A 19,019-nucleotide genomic window follows, 5' to 3' on the forward strand; every position below is an offset into this window, starting at 1 on the left:
TGTTGCTCTACTTTTTCACACCATATTTTAGGGACTTGCATGGCTGGTCAAAGTAATGTCGCATGAGGTAACATTTTAACGGTATCCTACTAACCACTGTGGCTGGTAGTTTCAAGTTTCCCTGTGGTTGTTGTGTGGTTCACCTGCTCTGATCTGTACTCTGTCATCTTAACACGGTCTTGCTGATTCCATTGTCTTGCATTGCAGTAAGATAGCCCACAGGTCCTCTGCGACTCTAATAAAAATAGATCATCAGCAATGCTGGGCTGCATATTTACATGAAGTATTGCTGGCCTACTTAGAGGGCTGTAGATTACATCTGTTATGTCTTTGAAGTGGAACAAGAAGGAAAGAACCTAGCAATGTTTGTGTTACAGGATAGGCCTATCTAATTCTATTCCCCAAATATAGGATAATTGTTTTATTTCAATATTAGCAAAATAATTATAAAGTAACCGCCCGCACGCACGCACACACGCACACGCACACACACACACACACACAATCAATAAAGATTTCCTTTTTCTTTCTCTTCTATGATGGAAGCCATCATATTCACTGTCATCTCTAATGCTGAACCTTCCCCATCTCCCTTCTTCTTCTTCTTCTTCTTCTTCTTCTCTCTATCCTTCTCTTCAGTCTCTCCCGAGCTCCTCGGTGTCCTGTCCTCTCTCACCGTCTTCATGGCGCTGATGGCTCTCTGTTTTCTTTACTTCAGCAACAAACTGTCTGTGGAGAGCACCAGCGTTCTGTCTCGTCTCGATGGCCATAAGGAGCAGCCAGGTAAAGACGCAATCACAATCAGAATCTGTTTATTTTAGTCTGAATCCATTTATTGGCCCAGTATTTTCACCCATACAAGGGATTTGACTTGTCTAGGCACATTTACACACAGCCTTTTGAAGTACAAATATCAAGAATCCTAAATTCTGTGCTTGGGGGCTGCCAACACACAAAACAGTGTTATGTCAGATTTGCACATATCCGTCTTACAATGGAACGATAGGACTCAGTTTAAACTCAGTTTAAGAAGCCCCTTAAGCTAAATTCAGTTAAAAATAAAAAATAAATAAAAGTAAAATATGATAATAATTACATTAAAAGGAGTAGATCGTTAGATATTGTTTCACCAAACAGTTGTTACATACAGTACGGGCTGAACATTTCTACGCTAGAGCTTTGACTGAAAACCACCTTCAGTTAGCAGCCCTCAGTCAAATTAATGGGTGCTACAAATTAGATTGTAATCTTGGCACAAGATGTTTACTTTGTTTTAAAATGTAAAATGCAGTGTAGCTAATAATTCTCACAATGTGTTTTTGTTTTGTTTTGTTACTGTAGGCCAAATGATGAAAGGATTCGAAAGGATTTGTCCCCTAATGTTTCAAATGAGTAGCCAAAATGTAAAAATGTCAGAATATCATTATATTTGCATAATGGTCAACAAGAATGTTCCATGAATCCATTATATTATTATTCTAGTCTTCATAGACTTTGTATCACACTCAATCTTATTATAATTTAACTTGACTGAGTTCACCATTGCTTGTAGTGAAGGCTTGTTTCTACACTGTACAAGCTTACATTTTATGAGTAAGACAGTACTCCTGTTTATCTTGATCACAGTTTGAATATTCAACAAACACTATGGGATACATGCGTGGGGTCATATAAGGTCAGTACATAATGTTATTATGTCATGTATAGATTACAAGGTTAGAATACAGGACACTGAATTTGAAACACACATTTTCAAATCACTCACTCAAAATGTATATCAGTGTTTGCTGCCCTCCCCTTCTCTCTTTCTCTATCTCACACACACACACACACACACACACACACACACACACACACACACACACACACACACACACACACACACACACACACACACACACACACACACACACACACACACACACACACACACACACACACACACACACACACACACACGGCTGTGACAAACATTCATAATTACAAATTCATCCGTGTTCAGTGCCTGTGTTGAGCTAATCTGTAGCGGCGTGAGGAGTGACGACGGCAGAGACATGTCGTTCTTCAAGAGCTTCCAGAGCAACCTCCCTTCTGTCAACATCTCCTCCATGTTGGAATCGGTCACCACCGGCGTGGGCGACCTGGCGAGTGCCGTCAGCGATGCCACGTCGGCGGTCAGCGACCAAGTGTCTGAACAGGTCACCACCATCATTAGCAAGGCGGAGGAAGTCGAGGCTGAGAGCGCCCAGGAGGAGTCCACGGAGGCCACGGAGAGCTCCGCCAGCCAACAGGAGTGGGAGTGGAGGAACGGGGGCTGGAGGGTGAAGAGGACGGAGGCCGAGTTGGAGGAGGAGGAGCGGAAGAAGCAGGAGCAGCAGGAGTGGGAGGAGAAGCGCGAGGAGAAGAGGAGGGAGAAAAGAGAAAGGCAGCAGGAGAAGGAAGCCCAGGAGACCCAGAGGCGCAAGGAGACGTGCCAGGACGACCCGGAGGAGGAGGGCGCGGAGGACGGCGCTGTGGAGGCACACGATGGCGGTGGGGAGGAGGACACGCAGGTGGAGGAGGAGCCCACCGAGGAGCGGCAGAGTGACGCATGCGACGAGGACGCCCCACCGTCGCCCAAGCCCGTGGCGAAAGCCGGGGCGCCAGAGAAGGACAAAGAGGAGGCGAGTGCAGAGAAAAAGGGAAAGGTCAAGCCACCCTCGCCAACGAAGGAGACAATTCCAGAAAAGAAGAAGGTCAAGTGTACTTTACTGTAATACGGTAGATATTAGTAAAAAAAAAAAACATAGCAATTTTGCATTTTAATTCTTACAGTTTCTTTTTCAAGCAATCCTGTTGTCAATGTTGAATGTATAATCAAATTAGCATGTTTAAGATGTCTCACAGTGGTGGAAATTAACTAAGAACATTTTCTTTATTTGTGGTACTTTTACTTTGCTTGAGTATTTCTATTTCATGATACCTTATGCTTCTACTCTATACATCCTAGAGGAAAATATTGTACATTTTACTTCACAACAGTTATTTGATATCTATAGTTACTTTAGATTATTTCTACAACACATACTTTAATTGCTAAATGATGACCTATTATTATAAGTTAAGCTACCCAGCAGCGCATAAAGCAATTCAAATCAGTACCAACAGCCATGTTAAAGTGATAAACACATTAAAGCATTACTACTGTAATTATAATCCAATAACACATGATTGTAAAATGGCCTGCACTCTACATAGTAAGTACTATAAGTTTGGTACTGTAAGTATATATTGAAGCCAATACTACATTTTGTGTACAGGACTTATTATGGTATTGTTAATTGTACTTGAGTAAAACAAATCCGTGTACCTCTTCCACCACTGCTGTTATATGGGAAGCAACTGTGTAGCTTTGTGCCCAAGACAAATCTCCCCTCGGGGACAATAAAGTTGAACCTTGAACCTTGAAGGCAGCGAAAGACAACGCAAAGAAGTCGAAGAAAGACACCGAAAAAAAGAAGTCGAAGAAAGACAAAAAAAAGAAGAGCAAGAACGGCAAAAAGAAGAAATCCAGCAAAGGTCAGAGCGGTGTGATGCTTATCTTTCACTGCTGCTCTCCTTTACCTCTTCATTTCCAGCCCTGCCTTTAAAACAGCTGACCTTTCAGACTGGACTTAACTGTCTGTAGAAAAACAAAAACAAAACTCTTTTTCCCGATCGTTCTCGCTCGAATGTTGTGCGAAAATCAACCCAATGACCCGTCTTTCTTCACCTCTGTCAACTGTGTTATAAAATGTGTAAAAAACTTTGATAAAACTTCTAACTGTCCGTGATACGATGTATTAAATGGGACTGCCTTGTGTCCTGCTCAGAGGGGGGTTCATCAGGGAGTGAGGAGGAGAAGGTACCAGACGCAGGGGCAGCAGTCCACAAGAACAGTGGGTCTGTGTGGAACAACAGACAGAAACACAGTACTGAGCAAGAGGGCTACAGCAGTGATGCATCCTGTGCACAGGGTGAGTGACAGCAATGTTCAATATTGCCTGTATATTATTACATGTTATATGTTATAAGGCGATACAAATGTTAATCAGATTAATCACAGCTTAAAAATTAATTAATCATGATTAATCATCATCCAAACTATGTCCAAAATATGCCATGTTTTTCTGTATATTTATGTGGGAATGGTAAGATAAATGTCAGAAGACTTATACATGTATGTATGTATATTGTATTCTTTATAACAGATCCAGTGTGGTATAGGATGGTGTCTCTCCGTCTCTCACCCCGTTGTCGTGCTATGTGATTTGAGCCTCTGCCTATGTAAATTGTGCAGCCTTTTATGGCGCCATCCAGATATTGCTAAATAGTGCAGAATCGATGGGATTATGGGATATATATATGTACCTGTGTATATATACCTGTGTGTATGTATATATATATACCGGTATATGTATACAGACCCTTCCAGTACAGTTCTCATGTAACATATACTGTGAGTCTCCAGTAACATACAACACCACACCCACCATATTGTGTTACTCTCTCTCTCTCTCTCTCTCTCTCTCTCTCTCTCTCTCTCTCTCTTGTTGAGATAGTTAACAATATCCAGCGGATAAAGCGGGATCATTCTCTGAATGAGCTCCAGCCTCCCCCGTATCAGGACGAGGACACCTTGGCGCGTGTCCCACGCTCCCGATCGGGCCGGGCGGTCAGGAGGGGGTCTCTAGAGCGTTCCAAGGGCTCCAGTGAGGCCAGTGTGGACCAGGACACTGAGAGCTACCTCAACAAAGGATATGACGAGGACGTACCCAGTGACAGCACCGCTGTGCTGGGAGCAGAGGTCAGAGGAGCCTGATTTACACTCATACTCCCTCTTGGGTTGGGGCATTTAACGTTTATTGCGTCTCATTATCCCATAAAACAAGCCTTGGCTGTTTTACTTCCTCCCCCATGACTTTATATAAGTCAGGGCAGGGCCAAAACGTATTGGCAAACCTTGTGGTTTGTTTACTTTTGCTTGACACACAGGGCCACACAATAGGCTAAATGCAACAAAGTAGAGATTATCACTGGAAAGTGTGTTACTAAATTCATAATGTTTGTGACTGATTTAACTGACGCTGTTTGAATGATGTAGAGCTCACACATTTGACCTGCAGGACTCTCTGACTCATGACCATCTGTTTAATCACAGCAATATGCTAATCCTAACTCTTTCCAACCTCACTCTCTTTGTGACTGTATTTATCCCTTTTTAATTCATCTCTCTCTGCTCTCCCTCTCTCAGGACGGCTCTGGCCCTATGCTTCCCTCCGCCTACGAGCCGGAGCCCATGGCCAAGTATGGCACGCTGGACGTGGCCTTCGAGTATGACTCGGGCGAGCAATGGTTGGCCGTCACCGTCACGGCAGCCACGGACATCCCTGCTCTCAAGCAGACAGGCAACATCGCCTGGCAGGTGCACCTGGTGCTGCTTCCCACCAAGAAACAGCGAGCCAAGACGGGGGTCCAGAAGGGTCCGTGTCCCGTCTTCACGGAGACCTTCAAGTTTTCACGGGTGGAGCAGGAGGCCCTGGGGGACTACGCTGTGCGCTTCCGTCTTTACAGTGTCCGACGCATGAAGAAGGAGAAGGTCCTGGGGGAGAAGATCTTCTACCTGACCAAACTCAACTTGCAGGGCAAGATGGCGCTGCCAGTCACCCTGGAGCCAGGTTCTGAGCTCACGGTGAGAGGCTTTGGTCAAACATTGGTTATGACATTCATCTGTATTCATATTTTAATACTGACTCTTTAATTATTATCCAAACATATCTGATGCTTGTTAAATGCTTACATGCTTTTTCGTATAATTGGTCCTTTGGGATTTTTGTTAATGCGAGAACACTGGCTTCGTATAGCATGCTAACTTTCCAGGGATAGAAAGTCTGCGGTTTCTACAGTATTAGCTTGCATGGATTCCCCATCGATGATATCACTGGTAGGTGGGTTTATGAACTCCACTGAGACAGTGAGTAGTAGACCATATTGTTACCATAATGAGCATTAGTGAGGATAGGTTGAAAAGGGCTGAAGACATCCTTTAAGCAGATGACAGACAGTAACCTCCATGGTGTTTGGTCTTGGCAGGGCTGTGGCTCTCTGGTGAGCGTGTCTCGCAGTGCAGGAGCACTGTCCTACAGATCAAGTGGAGACTCCCTACCAGAGATCTTCCTGGGTCTCATCTACAACGCGTCCACGGGTCGCCTGTCTGCTGAGGTCATCCAGGGAAGCCACTTCAGAACCACGGCCTCTGACAAACCTACAAGTGAGTGGGGATGGGACAGTAACCACATTACCGCGGTCATGTGATGGATAACGTGCAGGGGCTGAGTTAATTTCTGTCATAATACTTACATTATTATTTCTTGCATATAGCTTACCGACCGTTAATCGTTATCATCGACTTTCTTAAATCCTATGTTCAAGGGCTTGTGGAGAAACAAAATGTATCGCTCGTTACTTCAGAAGCAGAAGCGAAACAGAAGCAACAAAGTAAACAGTTGGAATTAGATTGAAAGTGCTTATAGAGAACTCATTTCTCTATGGTCTTTGTTCAGACTGTAGGCACATCTGTTTTGTTTCTCAAATACGATGTTTAGCACTGACTGTCCTGTGTTCACACTGTTACTTACAAGTGATCAAGCGAACCGGATATGTGTATTCTGACACCGTCGACGACCTATCTGCATTGGTTGCTGTGGTAATGATGGCATGATGTCCATCAGCTCATAAAATGGGCAACTATTTCGTCCCGCCCCGCTTTTGTTGTTTCCATCTCTTGTCTCCTTATATTTCGTTTTTTTCCCCTCTGGCACTACAGCCATGTCCTTCTATGTCTTGATATAATATGGTCTTGTTCCTGTACATTCCTTCAAGCTTCGCCTATACTGAGGCATCCCCCCAAGTGCTAGCAGAAAGGTAATATCTCCTTCTGTCCAGGGGCTATTGTTCTCAATGTCTTCCATAACGCTACCACTCACACGTTAATGAATAGGTCAAAATCCTTCACATGTCATGTGGCGAGTGAGTGACATAAAGGACAGTTTGTTATTCACTGTGAGTGGCTAAAGCGTCTAGACTGAGAGACATCTTTAGAAACCAGATTTTAATCACATTTCAAACCACCTTGCCGTTTACACTCAATAAATCAATCTGGTTCCAATCTGGATATGCCAAAAATGGCATATCCAGCTGCATATCCATAGCTGCAGGTTACAGCTTATCATAGCGATAAGCAATTGGGATACGTTGCTTTTTTCAATGCGGTAATACAGATTCCATACCGTCACAGCCCTACAAGTGAGTACAAAGCTCCCTCTGCAGATGTTCCTTGGCTTTTGGCTATTTCCTCGTTCTAACACAAAGATCTTTCTACAATGGATGCTGAGCAGTGGTGGAAAGTGACTAAGTACTGTACTTAACCCATTTAGACCTGAGGTCGATTCTAAAAAAATAATTAAATTTAAAAATATGTTGTTCTGGGGTCCCCCCCAGAAGCAAAGATTTGATTTAAAAACGTTAGTTCTGAAAGAATATATATTCAAAGATTTGTGCCACATCAAAAATAGCAGATCTACAAGCTCGTAGCACAGCACTCGATGCTGCGCTACGAGCTTGTAGATCTGCTATTTTTCAATAGCTAAAGTACAACATAATGCTTAAAACACCAAAAGGGGTCCTGAATGGGTTAAGTACAATTTTCAGGTACTTTTACTTTACTCAAGTATTTACAATGTTCAGTACTTTTACTTCTACTCCATGACACGTTGTGAGCTTGTAGATCTGCGATTTTCTTTTCTTTCTTTAACTTTGGACATTCTACATGATGAGTACTTTTTGATGCCAATACCTTTGTTCTTTTACTCAATATCATTTTATTTTTTACTAATTAATTTTACTAATTGTAACTAATTGTATTTCTACATTGCAGTATTGATACTTTTTCTTAAAGGACCACTTCACCACTTTTCAACTTCTCTTCCTATAATTGGTCCTAACTAATGTTCATGATAAAATACCACCATTTTTTTCTACTCAGTCTGTGTCTCATAGGAAGGCTGTGGGCAGTTCAGAAACCCGTCCACCAGTGACATCATCGATGGTGAATCCAAGCTAATAGAAACGGCAGGCTTTCTTTTACTGAAAAGTTGCAATGCAAAAGTTGAAGCCATCGTTCTCACGATAATAAAAATCTAAATATATTTTAAAACAAATCTTGTTTAAAAAAGAATCTGCCTAATGATGATGTCACTGGTGGACGGGTGTCCGAACTGCCCAAAGCCCTCCTATGAGACACAGACTGAGTAGGACAAAAATGGTGGTGTTTTATCATGAACATTAGTGAGAACCAATTATATGAAGAGATGTTAAAAAGTGGTGAAGTGGTCCTTTAAGTAAAACATGCAAGTACTTTTTCCACCACTGATGGTGAGCCGTTCTACACAGCAAGATGATGAGTGTTCAGGATGTTGCTGTGTAGATATGGGAATGTTACATTATGTACAGTTGGGTGCCACCGATATTGTCCCTTATCATTTGACCCATTTAGGCCTGACCTCAACATTTAAAAAAATCCTTCTAAATCCTCCAGTTTTCTGAAAAAAATATTTTCACGATTTTTCAAAAATAGCAGACCTACAAGCTCGTAGCGCGCCACTCGGTGGCGCGCGATGAGCTTGTAGATCTGCTATTTTTCAATAGCTAAATTATAACATAATGTTTAAAACAACAAAATGGGTTAACTGTCCTTTTGCGCAGATCACGCAAAACTCAGCAAAAAGAAAAGGACAATATCGATGGCCTCCAACTGTATACAGTTCAGCAAAGCTTCTTGGGAAACTTTTCCTGTGTGTCTCTATCTGAGTCTTGGGAAACTTTTCCTGTCTGTCTCTACCTGAGTCTTGTCTTCACGTCTTGTTTCTTCTCTGACTTTTTCCTCTTTCCATCTCTGTGTGTGCTGTGCTGTGTGTCACAGATGGTCTGTTTTGTTGTATAAAACACTTCGTAGGAGGACAGCTTTATATCATGAGAGGTGAGTCAGCTGTCACTGACCCTTTGGCCACCTTCATGTCGGATCATGTAAATACTTATTATGATCTGTGGTAATGCTGGAAAGAAACTAATATGCCTTTCTTTGTGAGTTTGTTTCCACAAACAAATATTGTCTCCGACTTCTCTCCATTTGCAAACGTTCATCACAGAAAACAGTCTAACACCTAGCCCAGTTGTCAAAGTGTATTGTTTTGACAATGTTTCAGAAGCATCCTCCACACATTTCTAGACTAATGATCATCCCTAAAAAAAACCACACAAATTCCCAGAGAGCATTATCTCCTGCATTACCAATATGCAGCCACAAGATGTCAGTCTCACTCACACCAAACTGTCTCTCTCACACCTCTGGTCAGACACCTACGTCAAGCTGACCATGCTGGACTCCAAGGGGAAGGAGATGTCCAAGTGCAAGACCGCCGTGTGCCGAGGCCAGCCCAACCCCACCTACAAGGAGAGCTTCGTGTTCCAGGTGGCGCTGTTCCAGCTGTCTGAGGTCTCTCTGGTGGTGTCCGTGTTCTGCTGTCGGAGCAGCATGAAGCCCCGGGAGAGGCTGGGCTGGGTCTCCCTAGGGCACAGCAGCACGGGCGAGGACCAGCAGGCCCACTGGACTGAGATGAAGGAGGCCGAGGGACAGCAGGTCTGCCACTGGCACACACTGTCAGACACGTAGAACGAGGAGGCGAGAGGAAGTTGACGGAAGGATGCTGAATTCTCAAAATTATTTAACCTATAGGGGTCACCGTGGCTGATAATCACCCCAGAGAAGGGATAGGGGGTGGTGTGTTTGTGTGTGCGGTGAGCGGCCTGCCCGGTGCTGGTAGTGGTGTGGTTGTGTGTTGGTTTGTCAAGTAAGTGGGGGGGGGACTGGCAAAGATATCTGGTCTTCACCCCCAAAGATTGTTTGAATATCTTTTAATACCCGTCAACCAGCCATGGCAGGGCAGATTGACTGCATTAGTGGAAGAAGTGTGACATGCAGATTTAAGGCCCATCACGGACAGAAAAACGAGGCTGACCGGTTCATTCTTTGAATCCGAGTGGTCGATCCATCAAATGAAATCTGTTGGACATGCGTAGGAACAGAATGGGACCGTTATTGTATTTTTCCAATAATTATCCCCACGGAGGCATTGCATGATACTGTTTACAGGAGATGATAGACACTTTCATAGCCTGTTGAGTGACAGGAATTTATGCTTTTGGTTTTCTTCATCTCGGACCAAAGAAGAGCTATAGGTCCTGGAGAAGCAATACTCCTCCCGGTATCTCCTGGACCTCACCTGACTTCCACCAGCATACCAGACATTTCTCTACCAAGACGTAGCCATCAATGGCAAATGGGAAGCTATTTGAAAGACTTGTTAACAAGACGGCCTGTAACATGCTGCAATTATGCTGACACGCTATGCTTTGCTCAGTCTGTTTACATGAATGCATGTGGCATTATGCAGTACCTACCTACAGCATTGGTTAATGTTCTTATGTTTGGGGCTTTATACTGTAGGTCATAACGCCAACGGTGTACCGTTTCTATTGTCTGCAGGGCATGTTACACAAAATGCAAGCTCAATTTAGTTTGTTTTTATAATGGTCTTATATCATACAAAACACTATGCATTTGTCATCATTTTAAATAAGATAACGTGTTTAAGTGGTCACTGGGCCTGTTTCTTTTGTGCTGAGCACAGCACTTGTGTGGCACTACCGACACTACCTTCAGTGTCCTGTGTGTTCCATCAAGACTAAGCCTATTTCACCACCCAGCCTTCGGACAACTTTCAGAATGCATGACTTTCCGCTGAGAGGGAACATATTTTTGTCTCTGAGGTATAGGGGCGATGACAGACTGTAATGTTGCTTGTCGGCTTGTCAAATTACCCGGTGCAATGCAGGTACAGCATTCAGTGAGGAGCGCAGAGATGTAATCAGGAACACAAAAATTCAGGTAAGAAAAAATAAATAAAATTAGAAAATACCGTCATAGAATATCCCAGCAGTATAAGTCAATGCATGTGTACACAGTTGCTTGCGTCCAATGGATAGCAGAGGAGATTATAGATGTCATTTTGTTGACAGAGTCTGCATACACTCCCAATGCTAATGAAAGCCACGCTCTGACATGTAATCTCCCAGTAGACATGACTAGGAGCTGCATGTTCAAACCACCCCAGTCCTGAAAAGGCCCACAAAAATCACATCACATACTGTAGTACCACACCCTTGTCAGAGCAGAATGAAAGCAGCCCCCCCAACCCCCCCTCCCCTCGCCTGAGGGGTGTGGGATACATTCTTTATTCCTCTGCCTGTGATGCAAGTTGACCTAATGCCTCTGGGTCAGGACGACTGCAGGCAATTTATATCACCCAGAAATTAAATTACTTTGTACTCAAAGATCAAACAAATATTTGCCTTTCTAAAAATATATATATTTAGGTCTGAGTATTAATTCCTTTGGAAACTGGAGAAAACCTGAATTAAATAATTAGAATTAGCTCGTTTCCACATACAGTGTAACAAACTGTCAATATAGATAGATGCATGCCCGGATTGGTTTCAAAAGCAGGGACATAAGCTTTTTAAAGATTTGTTCATTAACATATTTTAATTTTAAATAGGTGGCTTTAACATTAGCCTATTTAAAAGATGATGAGACATTGCGGTTATAATCTGTAAGAAAGTTGCAATAATAAAGATATGAAATTGAAAAAAATAACATACACTACTACCATACACCAGAAAGCATTGGCGAACCATAATATTTGACAAATTACTTCAAAGTCTATGAAAGAACAATGAAATTTACTTTTGGAACATTCATCTTCGTTTGTTTGTTTTGTTTTTTAAAGACCCAATATCTACTTTCTCCTCATTAAGGGGGTATTAATAAATCTATCAATTCTAGAAAAGAAATGGGGACAATGATACTTTTTTTTTTTGCATTAGTAAAACCCATGGGCTTCTGTGACCAAGCATGCATCTACCTCAACATGGTTAAAGTGTCCCTCTGGGACTGGCCCACAGCTCTCCCATTCCCACATCAGACAGACAAGCTAATTAGGACACCAGTCAAAAGTGTTTTTAAACAACGTAGAGAGTTTATTTCCATTCATCTGGCCTTCAATGGTACGTTTGACGCTGTCATCGGTTTTCAGTCTGGTACTGTGCAGGTGTCTGGAGCTGCTCCCAGAGTTCTGGAACAGACTCCAGGAGCACATAGTTTCACAACTCCTTAATACCTAGCGGAGTGACGGTGTCCCCTCTGGGGGGCCTCTCCTGCTCCGAGCCGTAGAAAACCAGCTGTGCCACTGTTCCCGGGAGGGGGAAATAACATGGAGGGGAGGAATTGGAGGATATTATTCCAAACAGCCGCCTGGGACACCAGCTGACCCATTCCTGCCCCGAGGACAGGTTTGTAGTCAGGCAGGTAATTAATGAGGCCCCTGGAGTTCCAATAAAAAGCACAGAAATAGGAGGGTGGGTTATTGCACGTCGACAAGGCTAGACTCGACAGACGCCCTGGCTGGCTTTTGAGTTCATGTGACAAACACAATGAATATGTCCGTCTATTAATAGAAAATAAAATTAAAAATGTTTGGGGCACTTAATTGCACAGTGCAATTGATTTGTTTAAAAAAAATGCTCCTCTGAGACTTGTCTACTTGGATGCCATAAAGAGGCAGCGCACTGTTCAGAAGGTTGCTCAAGGACACTTCAGTCTTCTGCAGAAGGGGGTCAAATTTGTGACATTTTGATTGATGGATTTGACACACCATGCCTTACTGCCACCTACAGAATGATTCCATCCCTGCATGGCCATAGCAGTATTTCACCGTCCATATGCCTAATTCATACAAGGGGCCACATTGGGCGCCAAAAATAGCAGATCTAAAAGCTCACATGTCAAGCTGTGAGCTTGTAGATTGGCTATTTTAGGTGTGCGACACTGGCGTGCAACAAAGTATAACAGGGCTTTCAGACATTCAGTGGCACACGCTGGTTTACCTTCATTTATTGATGAGTGCTGTCACGGTCAGTCATGGTACAATGGTGCTGTTCATTGCAATAATTCACCCCAAGGCCCAACTCATTTTATTGCATGTGTGTTTACCATTTTAAAAGTTACTCTCCTTGAGGAGAGAGCTTCTTCAGCTTTTTTTTTAACAATATATTTAATAAATATACAGAAACCATGGGCTCATGAGATTTCCTTATATAAAAGCGGAAAGAAAATAATCCTATCATCTGATAACACGGTTACCAGCTGAGTATCTTTTGTTTTGTTGAAGTAAATCCACTCACTGGTCAAATTAAAAAGGAACAACAGACGACATTAAAGAGGGGAACTTGGAAAATGGAACTCGTACGGACGTGACACTTTGTCAAGTACCATGCAAAATGGAGGCGAGTACACCCGACTGCATCCCTTTAACAAGAATTCACATTGAGCGCCTTGCAAAACTATGCTGCAGATCAGCAGATATCGTACCTACAGTATTTGGCAAAGAAACATTCATCAAGCATTATGGTAAAAACAGAAATATGGTGAAACCAACAGAGTGGTAAGGTGGCTTTTCTGTTAGAAGTTGGCAGGTTCTGTGCAGACACGTGTAAGAATAAGTGTAAGACCATAGCAGCTGGGGGATGGGTGGGTGGGGGGTGTGTTCCTACAACACTGAAGACTTGATCTTTTATTTGTAGGTTATTACTTTCTGGCCCCGCTACAAAACTGAACTACTCATAATTGTAACCTACAAAATACATTATTAATCAAACCTTAAGTCTTAAAACTGACAGGAAGCCTAACTGGAACATTAAATACAGATTTAAAAAAAAACAACGTTAAAGACTTTTGAAGATGCAGACAATTTAGACTTTGTGGCTTGGCCAGAAAGTGACAACCATATTTACAAGCATTTCATTATCATTACAATTGGGAATACTATAACTGGTCAATGACCAATATTATTCCAGTCAAGCATCCATATTGGTCATAATGCATTACATAATAGTGTAAAGCAAAAAAGAAAAGACAATTTTTACTGACTTACTCCTTGACAGTGTAGCCCATAAAACAAAAGCGTCTGATAGTGTTTCTTCCATCGTGAGGTTTGAGACCTTATGGTAACCTATTAAGTGACTTTCGATCCCTTAATATTAATATTAAAGTTATATTTGGGCCTACTTGTGGATATACTAGTGTGCTGTTTCCTTGATTTGATGTCAGATCTCCCAAAGACAGAGCTTCTGGAACATGGTCATTCCACATAGATTTACAATTTTAAACAACATTGATAAAAAAAAGATATTGTTCAATAAAATACTTCTGACCGTCAGTGCTTCTCTCATGTTTCATATACAAGATTCGTACAAGATCGTAAATGTAAAATGGACCCCCCCCAACCCAAAAAAAAAAAAAAAACTAAAAGAGTGCAATGGCGACCAGTTGCCTTTGACACTTTTGTTCTCCCAATGATAAAATGTTCTTGTCAATAAGTCGGCCCGGCCGGCTCCCATGCCCCGACCCATTGTGGCGGCGCTCATCCAGTAACCGACAGCAACCGTTATCAGTCAAGAGTCTGGCTTAGAAAGTCGCTACCAAGTAGTGTACAAGCACGCCTCTCTCTTCTCAGCAGGCATGTTAAGTGGTGAAAATGAGATCCATAGTGGTTGCTGATGGAACATGTCTGTAGGACAAGAAACGGGTTGGAAAAGTAGGGTAGCATCCGCTGGCGAGGCTTCCTTGTTGGCAACCGTACTGTCAGTTTCCACACCCAGGGTTTCCAGTTACGCTCAGCCAACAGCTTCTAACATGTCCGTCCGTCCATCCCTTGGTCGAGCCCAACCCCCCCCCCCCCCCCACCCCACCCACCCAAACACACATTTAACCGGCCCAGCATTCGGTGCATTCATCCATCCATCTAACAATCTGCCCACCGATATCAGCAGTATCAGTAGGAGCTCCTCTGTACAGCCTTTAATGCGCTCTGCCTCGTGACTCAGCACAGTATGCTGGGCTGCTGAGCCCGAGGCTGGACACTAGATGAACTTGAAGCACTTGGTCTTATCGTGGGGTAAACGAGTCTTAAAGAGCACAGAGTCCACGCGAAACTGCGTGTAGAGCAGCGGCATGTAGCCGTACACCTTGACAAAAAAGTTGATGCACTTGTGTCTCTCGTGGAAGTGCGAGTCGTCATGTGAGAGGGCTTGGGGGCAGCCAGGACAGCGGAAGGTCCATCGAGACGTGACCTGTGTCAGAAAGACTTATTTATTCATTTCCTAATAATAATAAGAATAATAAGCACTGTAGCTAATGTATTAGCTTGCCTTTGTTGGTCAGATAAACAGATGAATAAAGATTTTGTTGTCGCCCCTTTCCACCCCCACCACACTAAGTCCAGTGTTTATGGGGCCACTCCAACATCACGTCACGGGGCAGCCAAGTCTATGGACTTTTAATGTTTGTCTTATTCATGCTCGCCACAACAATCTGAAAAAATCTACATGCCCCACCAAACATCAGCAGGCCTCCCTGACGTCATGTGGCGCCCAAGCCTATACTTGACAAATAACATAAATGACCATTTAGTATAAGTTCCTCTCTCGTTAGGATAATATTAAAAAGGCTTATTCCTGGTAAGGAACTGCTGTCATACAGCGGACTCCATCAAACATCCTTAATTCCCCCGAAACGCCACCGAATATTAACAGCGTGCTAGATCATACTTAAACAGCAACTGCCTTTCTACTGCAGCTGCTTTCCTGGGCTTGAGTGGTATGATTATTTGTCTGGCCATAAATATGCACTATGGTAATGCACATCCCACCAATAAAAATATAAGGAGAGAACGCAGGCATAGCGATTCCATCCTCTGTTTTGATTTATAATTTGTACAGAATATAGGACGTGTCAGTATGAGTAATGGTGAGGCTAAGTGGATAGAAATCTAAAAACACGAGAGCTCGGGGAGAGAGATACAACGCCTAGCGATGCAGTGAGCGAGGCCAGAATCACACACTCCTTCTGGATGTTGCCGACACTGACCTTGATGGGTGGTTTGCGGGTGATGTGCGACACCAGGAAGTTCATGGCGATGTCCTCGCAGTTGATGTACTCGTCCACCATGTCCCTGATGGCCTGTGGCATCACGTAAGAGTACAGGTAGGCGTAGTACTGCAAAATGCACAGGACGAGGAAGAGGGTGAATGTGAGTCACAATAATCGCCACGGGAAAGTGGTTGCAACACAAGAGATGGAAAGCCGGCCAGGCTTTATGTGTAATAAAAATGTAGTAAAAATTACACTTGTGTGAAGCAGTGTCCTAGAAATGCTTTGTACAGTTGGGTGCCACCGATATTGTCCCTTATCATTTGACCCATTTAGGCCTGACCTCAAAATTTAAAAAAATCCTTCTAAATCCTCCAGTTTTCTGAAATAAATATTTTCACAATTTTTCAAAAATAGCAGACCTACAAGCTCGTAGCGCGCCACTCGGTGGCGCGCTATGAGCTTGTAGATCTGCTATTTTTCAATAGCTAAATTATAACATAATGTTTAAAACACCAAAAGGGGTTCCCGCCCAAAATGGGTTAACTGTCCTTTTGCGCAGATCACGCAAACCTCAGCAAAAAGAAAAGGACAATATCGATGGCCTCCAACTGTAACTCCATAACACCTGGTAATGTTTGTATAAAATGCTCTAAACAAACCTTAGAAAGTAGTCCATAGACTTGGTTGCTACTCTAGGTTAGCGGCCCTCAAAAATATGATGTACGAGGCTTGGTAAGGCGATGGGCTCAATTTTGTTTAAAACCATTAAAAAGCGGGAAAGCATTGGTGTCATTTTAGATTTTAGCGTTGGCTATTCAAAGATAGCAGATATACAAGCTCACAGCTAACTACTTTGTGCCACACTGCGAGCTCATACACCTGCTATTTTTGTGTTTTGTGAAAAATGTTTAATAATTTTGATCTACGAAAATGGAATAATATAGCAGGCATTTGTAGAATCCGCCTCAGAGTCTTAATGGGTTAACCTCAAATGCTATGATGTGCGGGGGTGGGGGGAGGTTGTCATGAGTCTGACCTTGTGGAAGAAGGCAGCACCCGTCAGCACCATGGAAAGCTCACAGGAGTAGTTGGAGTTGTACAACCAGGACTGGTGGTTGACATCCCAGGCGTGGAACCTTCCCGGGAAACCCACGATGCGATCTCTGGCCTCACGCCACACTCTGGGGAACACAAGAGACAGAGAGGAGCGCAGTCAGCACTAGTCCACATCGTTCACTGGTTTTGGACCGAGTGGGTGATTGATGATCGTTTTCCTATAAGCCATGGATACAGTCATTTGCTGTGACTTTTTATGGGTTGGTTGGTTGGTTGTTAATTTTGATTTGTCGTTCAAACTAGCGGTGCGACGACCTATGAGAGCAAAATATACTGGTAGCTGCTAATGCATATTTACATGTAGGCAGAGCTGCTCTGTGAAAGCTGCTGAACAAAATAAAAGGCAAGAGCCTCTCTTAATCAGATGAGATGCTTGAAATTCCTACCCATGAAATAGACTCAAAAAGCACTCGCACACCTCGGGACCTCTTATCAGGCCGATCTGATGCCCAACACTTAGATGGACACTGTATAATTTCCATTCTGCAGTGAGAGTGGAGATAGAGGAAACATTCCTGCATAATTCTGGGGGAGTTGGAGATAATTCATGACAAATGACCCCGCTCGCACAGAGCTGCATTCCACCTGCCTGGACTTGCTGCAACAGTCTCAGACAGTTAAGAGACGAAGAGATGGGGGGTGCAACAGCACCACCAACCAGCCGACTTGATGGTGTAATGGCCTTTGTGTTCACAAGTTAAAGTATACACAGGTGTATGATAATTTAGATGCAAGCTTTCTAGAATAGGTCTCAGAGTCATTATACGGTCTGATTGCCTTACTACTGCACAGAGGTTTTGTTCCAGGATTTGCAAGATCTGTAAGGACTTCTGGATTCTATTTTTAGACACCGTTTCTAATGGAAGAATAACAAGTCTTAACTCTTAACCTGTGTGTCCATTCTTGACGTCACTTCACAGTGAAGTACAGTAAACTTCCTGCCCTACTGTATGTCTGAGAAACAAGACTCGGGTCCTATTTTGTTCTAAAATACTGTGTTTACTCCCTAGTGGAAACTGACATGATGGTGCATCACTTTTTTTCAAATTTCAAACACTATCATTGGGACTTTACGATTTGACCCAATAATTCTCTTGAGCTCCAATTCCTTCCTAGTGTCATCATAATAGGTTTAGCCCCATTGTTTCGCAATTGCTTTCTGTATATGCAGGGTGACAGAGAAGTGTGGCTGTCTCATTGCAGTGAACCCATGCTCCCCAATATTTAACAATGCCAGACTGTTGATTGGTGACCATCCTGTTCAGGTCTCTCGGAGAGAAAGACTTTCATACACTGGGGAATGTTTGCCTCTCAGGATCTATTTACAGAACTTGATTTATTACATTCCTCCATTTACTTTTCTTTACAGATAGATCGGCTCTAAAGGCTAGTGGAGTTCCATACATCCTGTCACACCACACCCACTTCATGACATGTTTCTCCACACTAGTGGAACAAATGGCTTTCCAGGGACAACCATCTCTGGGAGATGGATACTTCTAGCCTCTCTGAGATGTTTACAATAATGACACTAATTTGGAATGATCATTATTAGCCTGGTTTACAGCAGCTTACAGCTAAATGGTGGGGGGAGTTCATGCGATCTTAACAGTTTGGCTGCGGGATAAAAACATCGCAATCCCCATTTGACTGCCTAGTTTTTCCATTAACCACTATCCTTTTCATGAAAATCTGCCTTAAAATGGTGTAATTGCTTGTCGTAGTGTTGAAAAAGTGCTGATCAACAACAAAGAGCAGAGGAGGAACGCTCCCGTTG

General features: G+C 43.1%; 2 protein-coding genes across 2 annotated transcripts in view; one reads left to right on the forward strand and one right to left on the reverse strand.

Annotated features, from left to right (window-relative positions):
• Positions 1-742: 742 nt before the first annotated feature.
• Positions 743-9,748, forward strand: syt14b (synaptotagmin XIVb; the record flags this gene model as incomplete). The annotated part of the gene is made up of 9 exons (XM_079525748.1): positions 743-783; positions 2,003-2,735; positions 3,450-3,558; positions 3,852-3,995; positions 4,581-4,825; positions 5,273-5,710; positions 6,112-6,289; positions 8,999-9,055; positions 9,432-9,748. The coding sequence occupies exons 2-9, from the start codon at positions 2,055-2,057 to the stop codon at positions 9,746-9,748; spliced, it is 2,169 nt and encodes a 722-aa protein (XP_079381874.1). The 5' UTR covers positions 743-783; positions 2,003-2,054.
• Positions 9,749-12,140: 2,392 nt separating this feature from the next.
• The window catches only part of extl3 (exostosin-like glycosyltransferase 3), a 29,782-nt gene continuing 22,903 nt past the window's right edge, over positions 12,141-19,019 (reverse strand). The window contains exons 4-6 of the mRNA XM_079525370.1: positions 17,163-17,307; positions 16,121-16,249; positions 12,141-15,324 (exon numbers count right to left, since the gene is read on the reverse strand). Of these exons, the coding sequence (XP_079381496.1) occupies positions 15,115-15,324; positions 16,121-16,249; positions 17,163-17,307 (484 nt within the window). The 3' untranslated portion in view covers positions 12,141-15,114. The remainder of the gene's footprint in view (positions 15,325-16,120; positions 16,250-17,162; positions 17,308-19,019) is intronic.

Source organism: Electrona antarctica, assembly GCF_951216825.1.
Source record: "Electrona antarctica genome assembly, chromosome: 17".
Taxonomy (NCBI): domain Eukaryota; kingdom Metazoa; phylum Chordata; class Actinopteri; order Myctophiformes; family Myctophidae; genus Electrona; species Electrona antarctica.